At 47.3% G+C, this 11035-nt stretch overlaps 1 protein-coding gene across 3 annotated transcripts in view; it reads left to right on the top strand.

Moving 5' to 3' along the window:
- The first annotated feature begins 5327 nt into the window (after nucleotides 1-5327).
- Nucleotides 5328-11035, top strand: part of LOC106807086 — a 16745-nt gene continuing 11037 nt past the window's right edge. The window contains exons 1-4 of one of the 3 annotated variants that reach the window (XM_014809332.1): nucleotides 5328-5381; nucleotides 8546-8737; nucleotides 9128-9396; nucleotides 10548-10716. In XM_014809332.1, coding sequence (XP_014664818.1) covers nucleotides 5375-5381; nucleotides 8546-8737; nucleotides 9128-9396; nucleotides 10548-10716 — 637 coding nt within the window. In that variant the 5' untranslated portion in view covers nucleotides 5328-5374. Of the gene's footprint in view, nucleotides 5385-8545; nucleotides 8763-9127; nucleotides 9397-10547; nucleotides 10717-11035 lie in introns of those variants that run through there. The other 2 variants (XM_014809333.1, XM_014809334.1) reach the window with 2 other exon arrangements.

The raw sequence follows: 11035 nt of genomic DNA, 5'->3' as shown, positions 1-11035 counted from the left end.
AGCTAGGCTATAGCCTCGCTGGATCCGCCTGCCGTCCAGGGTTTATAGAGTCACTAGAGCTAAACTACCCATATCTTGTCATCTATTAGCTTTCAAGCTATAACTGTTTTATATACATTTGATTATGATATCAGCCGTTAAACAGCTTTCCAGCTCATGCTACACTGATCTCTTTATTTTATACCGATGAAATAAAGATTATGATTACTTACTAACTACACTCTTACTACTATCAAGTACACCGCACGCCCGCCCTGTGCCAAACAACAATGAATAAGATTATAGAGAGCCTGGTTGTTTCTCTCTTATTACATGTTGTTGTGCCACAGGCGGCGCGTTGCCGTCCCACCTGTACTTGTGTGTTCGCAGTCATGAGCATGTGCGGCATTTACAAAAGGTGATTATAGTGCGAAAATAGAAGTAGAGAAACATTAAGACTGCGTCAGTAATGCCATTTTCGATCTTGCATGTTTATGTTACCTTTTTTTTATTTATGAGAGTGTTTCAAGTGTTGTGGCCTTGCTCGCCCAGTGACAAAAGTCTGCAAACTTGGGGACAGTTGTACCTTTAGCTTATGGCAGTACTAATACTACTATAATTATTTAGCAGGAAGCTTGCCCTCCAATGCAGATATTCCTTACAAGTGAATTTTACAGATGGATTAAATGTTCGAACACCCGACTCCGAACACCCCCTTACTCCAGTGCCGCCTGTATACATGGCCCAATACAATGTACCAGCTGTACATGACATTACAATGCCGCCACGTGCAAACAGGTACAGCGCGGGCGCCCCGGGGCGGGGGTAGGCGGGCGTTCAGCAGTCCGGCGCTGGTTTGGAACATTTAATCATCTGTAATTCACTTCCGCGAATATTATTTGCTAATTATATTTGACTAATCGCTGTGTCAATAATCTCAATATTCACAAAGAGTATAGCATAAGACTGTGATCTAATAGGTATCTAGAATTTTAGAAATGCTAACTCAGAATCCTTCGGAACGATGTTAGGTTAATAACACCGTATCCTACGGCCATAGCACGCGTATATATTAGCCTATGAGCGATACCGTGCGTATTTATATGATTTTATTTAGCGTCATCTGACGTTAGTCAGATGCCGCTATGTAGAATTGCTATTGATCGCTGCCGTCCGCTCCATCTCGTCCGTCCGTTTCCGGCCCGTCAACATGTTGGGCACATAATCTTAAACCCGCTCGCGTACGGTCACGATATTTGGGATTCGGGGGGGGGGGAATTGTGACAAAAGAAATCACAATGACAAATTGGGGCGTCTTCGCGGGGTCAAGGGTCAGCGTCAGATGTGTAAACGAAGAGGGAATTCTTTTTCCCTTAACTTTTAACGTATTAGAATAAATACGCGAATTGCGGCACAAATCTTACGGCCTGACCTATGCTCTTATATTTGGGTGTATAGTGTGATGGGTAGGAAACCACCATCACCAGTGACGAAAATTGGAGGTCAACAGGTCAAATGGCAGTGGGGAATTGTCAGATATCAAACATGTTCTCGCGGACAGACCTAATGACAGAGTGAAAAACCTTTTTGTATTCAGCGCTGACCTTACCATTTTAGTCACTTTATTGAAAGACCATGAAATGCTGCTTTCCACTGACGTGCGAAGGAGTAAGTGTCTGATAACCTTTTTGACCATCAAGAGGAGGGTTTAACATGGATTCCTGACTTTTTTTTTTTTTTTTTTCTTTTTTTCCGCAATGGGAGTCAACAGTGTTGTTATATTTATGGGGCCCACATCCATAATCTAGAAAACCCAATAGCCTGGTTCATAGCCGAACGCGATACAGCACAGGTCACGGCCTCAAATGCGTCGTTCGGATCGAATTCCCATCTGATCTTTTTATATTTACTTGTTTTCTTGTATTTTTCTATCTTTATCCATTTAACTATCTTTTTCCAATAAATGCAAATATTTACATGATTTATTTACAACAATTTAATAACAACAAATAATTTTTAGAACAAAAATTAATTATTTTTTTTTAAATAGTGGTTAGGTGAGGGTCACTTGTGCACCAATATAAAACAGTGAGTTTGAGGCACGCGATTTGTATCAACAATGGGATTTGGGAGGTAGCAGAATGCAGAAGGTGCTTGAAAATGATGTGTTACGCAACTGCCTCGTATCTGGCATATCTTTCGTCTAACAAAAGGGTTCACTACGCACGACTTAAATGTTACGTTTATAACCAGTAGCAACAGACCTCGATGAGCCCAGATGCTCTGCGGCTCTTGTTAGTAATTAATTAAACTATTCGCTGCTTTAATAAACTCAAAATCACAGAGACCATAGCTAAACATGTGTTTATATGTACGCTGTGGCCGCTATATGCAGCCAGACGGAGCACGGTCTCTTCGATTCCTAAATGCCTGGCAGTTCCTAACCCTAAACCATAAACCCTAACCCTTTGTTAACTTGATGATAATGCACCCTGAAAATTAAATAACTGCCAAGCATTCTAGGGAAATCGACCAAAGACCCGTGCCCGGCACGCTGTCTACATATATATGCGGGCCTGCCGGGCATATAGCCACTCTGTTGAATTGTATACGTATCTAGGAATTTTTAGAAAATGTAAACTCAAATCACTGTGCCCGCCGACGCTATTACAAATGTGTTTATAATATCTACGACTTTATAGCACACATGTTAGCTCAAGTTCGTCTCGCCGAGATACTGAGTAGGTTAAATCACTTCCTCCATCTGTAACCTCCACTTCTTAAGCGAAACTTATCCCCTACATTTGGCCTCCTCCCCCTCTTCACATATTTGTATAGTACTGCATGGCTGGACACCTGTGCAACGTCTTCGCATCGCTCTCTTCGCTCCGACCTCGCCCTGCTTACCCACTACGATCATCGTAGGCTAAAGGTATAGTCGCCTGCCACGTCTCGTCGCCGCTCGCATTCCTCCTTCACCTCGCGTCACTCTCTCTCTGTGTCGACCGCTTCCCCCCCCGCTCGCTGACTCGCTGCTCTCCCGCCGGCCGCCAGTCCTTCTCCCACAGCAAAGCTGGCAGCTGCACGTACGTTCGACATGACTCAATGTTCAACACTACACGAGATCTTCTACTCAGCCCGATATCGCGCATCGCCTTCTCACCCTCCGCGCCCTGCCCACGGAGTGCGTTCTACTTCTGCCACTCGCCCCCCCGGCCGGTCCGCCATCACTTATAGTCGCTCACCCAGTACCACTCAGCCATAGCCCGCCTGTACTCATCAATATCACCGATACAATCCACACTGCTACACAACAAGCCATCTACGCAACACCACCAACCCCCTACACTTGCTCTGGCGTCCCTCATTCTCACTCTCTCTCCTCCGCACCTACTACTCAAGTCGTCCCTCATACCGTAACCCCAACACAACAGTTCCTGCTCCTGCCTATGCAGGGTTAGAGTATACCCTCTCTTCCGCGCCCCAACGCACGTATTCTCCGGCTACACTCCTTCCTTCTCGCTAACTGCTGCGCCTGGCACGCCCTCGCATAGATTTGCAAGACCGCTCGGCACCCGCATTGGTCGAGTAGACCTCCACGAACAAAGCGACTGTCAATCCAGTACATTCTAATGCATGGACATCATTCGGGTCACGGGGTGTGTGTTACTTTTGTGTTTTTGTTGAGTGTTGACTCTCCGACTGTCGTTCGACACTGCTAAGTAACTACACTACGCCACAGCCACAGGCACTGCTGGATCGTTTCAATAATTATAAATAGTGCCGCGGGGGGTGGGGTGGGGGTGAGCAAATACACGAAACCTTCAACACCAGTTGGTGTGATATGGATGTTACTGTCTACTCATTTTCGTCTTTACTATTGCCGGATAATTTCCTGTAAATGCCGGTTTGAATGGCTCCCTCTGCTAACACCGAAGAGCAGGGGCCGTGTGGCGCCAGTGCTCGCGGGCTTATATGTTATGAATGTATTTAATATGCAACGTCGTATGAGAGGTTGAGTCGCGGCTTCTCTGGGGTATAAACGAGCGTGATATTATATAGTTCGGTGATGTTATGCGCGAGCTGCTTGGATGCCATTATGGACTCTATTACACGCGCTGACTCGGCCGCTGTGCCACAAACAACAAACAAAACTAGATTTCCATTGCTTGTTTTTGCACAGCGGGCGGGGTGTGCTGGGCGTGGCGGCTGGCGGGGGTGCGGCTCGCTCTGGGGTGTGGGGTGGGTGGCGCGGCCGTGCGGGTGGGCGGCGTGGGCGCCGCGGAGTCCGGCCCCTCGCCGGCGCGTGTGGTGGGGTGGGCTGTGGCGGGTGGTGGGGCGCGCTGAGTGTGCGGGGGTGGTTTGTGGTGTTTCTTGGAGGGCCCGCGGCCGTTGTCCGTGCGGGGGCGCTCGTGGTCCCCGCTTGTGCGTCGCCGGTTACACGCCTCATAGACGGAGCCACGTCCCGGACCCTAGACCGAAGCCCGACTAGATCCGAAGGTTTATTCGAATACGCAGTGACACACTGTCCCCGGAATCGGTCGCCTAGCCTCAGGCTACGCGTCGGACACTCCACCTGACTGCGTATGTCGACGCTATGCTGTCGCTTTGACAGAGGAGCCTTGAATGGCAATTTACAAGATTATTGACATAATAGAGAAAGAGAATAGAGAAACATTAAAACTGGCGATACTGGTAGTAAATACATGCTTCGTGTTTTACTTCATCATCATTTTCTTAACGTTTCAAGTGCCTGTATTAGGCAACTAGCGCAAAAACAGGAAGTGCAGACGCCCACGGCTATCGAAATACTGGATACCGATTGAGAGTTCGTTATTAATGTTAGTCTTGCCAGCCTGGTCGGGACTAGTAAGCAACTAGCTTATACACTTGCCTGTGGTAGCATGCCCAGCCGTCCAGGCTTTATTACTCGGCTTCACTGGTTGGTGGGGCGATACCCTCGGGGATACGTCAATAATGTAATAAGGATAAACGGAAGCTCCACAGGGCTAATGTTTACTCACATGATTGGTGTGATCCCTACTCTGTGTTGCGTTATTGTATCACAATAGATTGGTATCAATTTGTATGAACAGCTATTTCCTAGGGCACAATTTATACTCGCGGTGCTATAGGTACCGAAGTTGTAACAATGCAACGTTCTTCGATTTTTCCGATTTCGATTTTCTTTCGATTCGCACTCTTCTATTCTGCAACAGAAATGTATGCCGTTCGCTTTTAAGTGCTTCACTACATTTTATTGCTGGATTAGGTACTTCAGTTCGCTCTGACAGGAGCGAAGACAACAGATATCCGCGCCTCCCTGGAACGCTTTGCAAGAGGGTGTTCGGAGGTCCATTTCTCAGCAGTGTGCAGCCAAACAACTTTGGGCGATATGACAGCAGCAGATTAATGTATCTTAACAATACCATCCAGCAAGCAGAAAAATTAGCAGCTATAAATTTGTGCGTTCATAGTGCGTCTCTCTCTCTCAGTTCCCGCTGCCCTCTCTTCCCCCTGGGCTCCTTCCTCCACCTGCCCGTGAACGTTGGGCTCCGCTCCCTCCTCGTGTTCACTTCTATACCTGCGAACGCTTACCTGTAGAACACTTCTGACTATGGTTAGGTCACGCCGGCTCAGCCGTCTAGGGAGCTAGGCGTAGGGACTCCGCCTAGACTCGTTAGTGGACAGTAGCCTACGTACGCGATCTCGGCCATATCTTAGATGTGTACCGCTGCGCTCTTCTCGCTTCCTCTTCACGGACTCCGTTCGCTCCTCTCTCCGCTCGCTCTGACTTTTCGCCGCGGCCGTCCAGTACCTGGGCGCACCTCTCGCCTCTCAGCTCTCAGACCTCTTTCGCTCATCTCTCGCGTCCTACCGGCGCCTCGCTCGCATAAGGCATATCCACAGGTTCCTCCTACGTCGCCGCAAACCGATGCCTCCGTCCGCTCGTCCGTCTCCCCGCCTCCCTCGGGAAAATCCTTTCCCCCTGTTTTAACTTCGGTTCTTCCCTTCCTCTCGCTCCCGCTCTCCTTTTAATTACGCTCCGCCGCCCGTTTAAATCTCCATCACCAACTCAACAGTTTCTGCCTCCGCGCACTGGGAAGCCGATCGTCAGCATAATTGCCCGTTCGAACAGGACATTCCGACCGCGTGTCATCTTTCCTCTCTACCCGCTACACGATGCACTCTCGCGACACCTCGGCTCACACCACGCTCTCTGGCTCACTACCACTCGCTCCTCACCGACTCGGCTATCTATATTCCTCGCACCCCCATCCCTTTATGGCTGCTAGTGTGCTCCTGATTTTTCACGCTCGCTATTAATTAGTCGTCTCCGTTCCCGGTGCAACCTATCCCGCTCTCCGGACCCTCCCCCCCCTCACCTCGCCTCTCCCGGCCCCCCCGGGCCGACGTGCCGGCCCCCCGTCGCCCTAGCGGCCCGGTCCCTCTGCACCCTCCCCCTCCCTCCCCCTGTTTGGAATTCACTCTGTGGAGAACCTGGATATATATCTCTACTACGTACGCGAAATTATAGATTACACGTCACCTCAACAGACCAATAAGGCAGTTCGGTGTGTCCCGGTAATCGCGACTCAGTCCTCGTTATTTCCAATATTGGTACAATAGGGTACGTTGTTTGTGGGTTTTCATTAGCTCATCTGACATAAGTCAGATGCAGCTGTGTAGAATCGCATCGATCGTCGTCGTGCGTCGTGCGTCCGTCGGTTTGCGTCCGCGTCCGTCCGTCCGTCGCGCTCCGTCCGTCCGCCTACCTGCGTCCGTCAACAGTTGCCACAAATCTAACTCTCGCTCGACGTCCGGTCACGTATTCGGGACGTGGGCGGGGCGCTCTTCGAAAACGAGTTGGATGTCGAAGCTGGGGGTCAAAGGTCAAAGGTCAAGAGGGTTAAAATAAGGCGGGAACATTCACTCCTTAACTTAAGGTATAGGGGAGGAAAATGCCAGAATTGCGGCCAAATCTAAACGGCTCGACCTAGGGCTTGTGATAGTCCCGGTGTATAGCATCATGGTAGGAAAAGCCATCACTTGTGCTTGAATTGGAGGTCACAGGCTCAAAGGTCAATTGTTGCAGGGCAGAGACATCTCGCAGGACATGGTCTGACGGAGCAATTGGAAATGTATTCAGCGGTGACCTATCCATTTTTATGGCTTTATTGACAAGCGGACATGAAATGTGCTTTTCCCCCCCTGACGTGTGGAAGAGTAAGTAGTCTGATAACCTTTTTGACCCTCAAGAGCGGGTAGGGTTAAACATGTATGTTTGTTGACTAGCTTTAACAAAGGAGTGAACTTGCTTTTGCCTGATTAGAGCCCCGTCCCCCATGCCCACCCCCTTCCCCCTTCCCCCACCCCTCCCCCCGCCCCTTCCCCCACCCTCCCCCACCTCCCCCTACCCTCCATCTGCGATAGTGGGCGTGTCCTAACAATGATGTGTACGCAACTGGGTGTCTGCATATCTGCGCCTAACAAATGTGGTACTACGCACGACTGAAATTTTACGTTTATAATCGTAGCAACAGACCTCAGATGAGCCCAGACGCTCTGCGGCTCTTGTTTCTTTCTCTATAGTTTACACACAATAAACATAATAAACATTGGGAATGATTGTGGATAAAGAGCGCAGTAGAGTAATTTTAGTTACATTTTGTGGTGGATACGTGAATGCATGGATGTCTGTTTTGCCATGATCATATAGTGGAGGCATCAATAAATTAATTCTGTGTCAGAGGAGCTGTGAAGCTCCACTGGCCCTTTCACTGCCATGCTTGTAGATCTTACAGCTATTTCCAGTGCGGCTAGGTAAATCTGAAGCAGCGGATTTTTTGTCTGTTGCTTTCAGTTTCAATGTCTGCTAAACCAGGGTCGAATAATTCGAGGGTGAAGTGTATGCTCATATTACTACGTGCATGCACATACGCACACACACAAACACATGCATGCGCGTAAGAGGCACGCATGCACGCACGTGCGCAAAACGCATGCACGCGCGCAAGACACACACACTCGCACAAGACGCACGCAAGACGCACGCACTCGCACAAGACGCACGCAAGACACTCGCACAAGACGCACGCACGCTCAAGACGCATGCGCACGATGTACGCACACACACACACAGACGCGCGCGATGCATGCACACATGCAAGATGCACGCACAGCGGCACACGCGCAATATGCACACAAGATGCACGCACAGCGGCACACGCGCAATATGCACACAAGATGCACGCAGACGTGCAAGATGCACACACAAGATGCACGCACACGCGCAATATGCACACACACGCACAAGCTGCACGCACATGCACAATATGCACACACACGCACAAGCTGCACGCACATGCACAATATGCACACACACGCACAAGCTGCACGCACATGCACAATATGCACACACATGCGCAATAGGCACGCACACACACAAGATGCATGCACACGCAACAGCAAAATGTACATTGATGGATGCTCTAACAAATTGTTCTGTTTGTTAGATTATTCATAGCTGTATTATCTTGTGTGTAACTGTGAGTAAGTAATTTTACAGATCTGGTTTGCAAGGAGCTTGGCTATCTACTTGGTGGATCCTTTTGGAACTATAGCCTCGCATCTGACACTACAGCCATAGTAAAGTTGCACAAGTGTACAGATGAGCAGACAAGCCTCTCTGACTGCAACCAGACATGGGGAATCTCGAAATGTGATGAATGCCAAGCCATTGCCGTTGCTTGCGCTCGTAAGCATAGTCGAAGATTATCTAGGTTATAATCTGTTTCCACAACTTTTTTTGAGGGGAAAGATTCGATTTATATACTTGATGGTTGCAGTTGGATAATGAGGTGAAAGCCAAGTGTTGTTTTTTGTAAATAATACAGGAAACCATTGTCTTACTGAAATTATAACTAGGTTTAATTGTTCAATGCTTTAATCATTTGAGATTACTTGTTCCAGGATTCAAAGTCAATAATGTCAATATGTATAAAATAATATCTTAATTTTGTTGTTTAAATAAGGTCATATCGTATAAATTTAGCATGAAGAAGTAATTAAATTTAATGAAGTTGAAGGGTAGTATAGATATATTTTGGATGAAGTGTATGATTTCATTCTTATTACATTCTTTCAGATAAGATGCGTGTACGGGACGTTACTGAGCTCCTACGCAGAGAATTTGGCAGTTATTTGGAAATGTATTTAAATGGCACATGGCAAGGTGTCTGTGCGGATCCTCATGTCGTTAAGTCTGTAAATGCTGGCAATTCTAAGGGAGCCTATGCCCTGAAGGCCTGTGAGGCAGCTGGTTTCGGTGTCGGTGTCAAACACAAAGCTGGCAAGCTGTGGAAGGACGCCTACGGCGGCGCCTTTTACACCGGTCACGATCGTGTCATGTTGCACGTGAGTTTTAGTACGTTTTTTGTGACGTTTGCAAATGCAATGAAGAAGAGTAAACGTTCATGAATTTGTGGTGGAAAGTTTCAAGGTAAAGGCCACTACTCCTTGCTGGGCAAAATATTTCATTACTTTGGTTACTGTTACGGTTACACGTTTTGTTGTAATTCTATTATATATAATGTGTTAAACGTGATGATTCTTAATGCAATATTTAAAGGCATAATAGGCCCATTGATTATACAAAGTTGACGAATGCTACAGTAACTGGCACCTTCTGTAGTTAATAAGTACATTACCTTATAGTCAAACGCGTATTAGTTTGTCCAATATCACTACTAATTACTAAGAAATGTCTAATTGAAATCCGTAAATCTGGTAATCTGGTGCCAACGCTAAATTGGTTGCCAAGCAAAATAGCCTCGAATTCGGTTAGGCAACGTCATATGTTGCTACGGGTGTTTAGCAGAGAATTGTTTGTCCCGGGATGTTTATATATGACTAATGAGCTAGTAGAATGTATCTCTGGGTGTATTCTTGGTATTGAGGCACAAGTACCCACATGTCTTCAATTTCAGACACAGGTGTATTCGTTTGACCAATATACGTAAATACGCGTAGTGCCGTCTGCTTTCCATGTTTAGTCTGTGGCCTTGGTTAGTCCGCGATCCTCCCATAGCGTTGGCCCCCAACACGGCCTACTTCATTATCACGAGCGTCCGTGATTCGTACGTGGATTCCACGTTCATTACAATCACAGCTACTGTTACGTATACAGTTACGGTACTGTACTATCGCTAGCATTGCGTACGGCCGAGCGAAAATGCATGCGTGCGAAAATGTCCGGTGGACTATAAATCTGCATCACACCCGTTTCGAAGTATGCGGTTTCGAAACTGTAAACAAGTCAGTCAACTGATTTCGTGGACTGCGGATTTCAATTAGACATTTCTTAGTAACAAGCAGTGATATTGGACAAACTAATACGCGTTTGGCTATAAGGTAATGTACTTATTAACTACACAAGGTGCCAGTTACTCTAGCATTCGTTAAAATTGCATAATCGATGGGCCTATTATGCCTTTAAGTTCAAATGCACCTAAACTGATAGCAGAGTATTCTAGTGATCAGACATCACCAAACTTGTTGTATTTTAGGCGAACTGCAATGGTACAGAAGATGATATATACAGCTGTGATGGATTCAGTGTGGAGAAAGTGCCAGATGATAGCTGCGATGTGGCTTACCTTCGTTGTTACGACACTTACTTTGATGACATCCGGCCACTCGTGGGTCCATTTTGTGGTGCTCCAAATCCAAGCTTCGGTATGTATGATTGAACAACTGCTTTTGGAAATATATGTATCCATTTTTAGCTCATCTGACATAGTCAGATGCAGCTTGTAGAATCGCTTGATCGTCCGTGCGTCGTCCGTCCGTCCGTCAACAGTTGGGCACAAATCTTAACCGCTCGACGTACGGTCACGATATTCGGCACATTGGGGGGGATCGTCAAAACGAGTTGGGCTGTCGAAGCTGGGGGGTCAAAGGTCAAAGGTCAAGAGGTGTAAAAGAAGGGGGAACATTCACTCCTTAAAGGCATAATAGGCCCATCGATTATGCAATTTTAACGAATGCTAGAGTA

The sequence above is a fragment of the Priapulus caudatus genome, unplaced genomic scaffold (genome assembly GCF_000485595.1).
Source record: "Priapulus caudatus unplaced genomic scaffold, Priapulus_caudatus-5.0.1 Scaffold194, whole genome shotgun sequence".
Lineage (NCBI taxonomy): Eukaryota > Metazoa > Priapulida > Priapulimorpha > Priapulimorphida > Priapulidae > Priapulus > Priapulus caudatus.
This window is presented reverse-complemented; position numbering and strand designations above follow the sequence as displayed.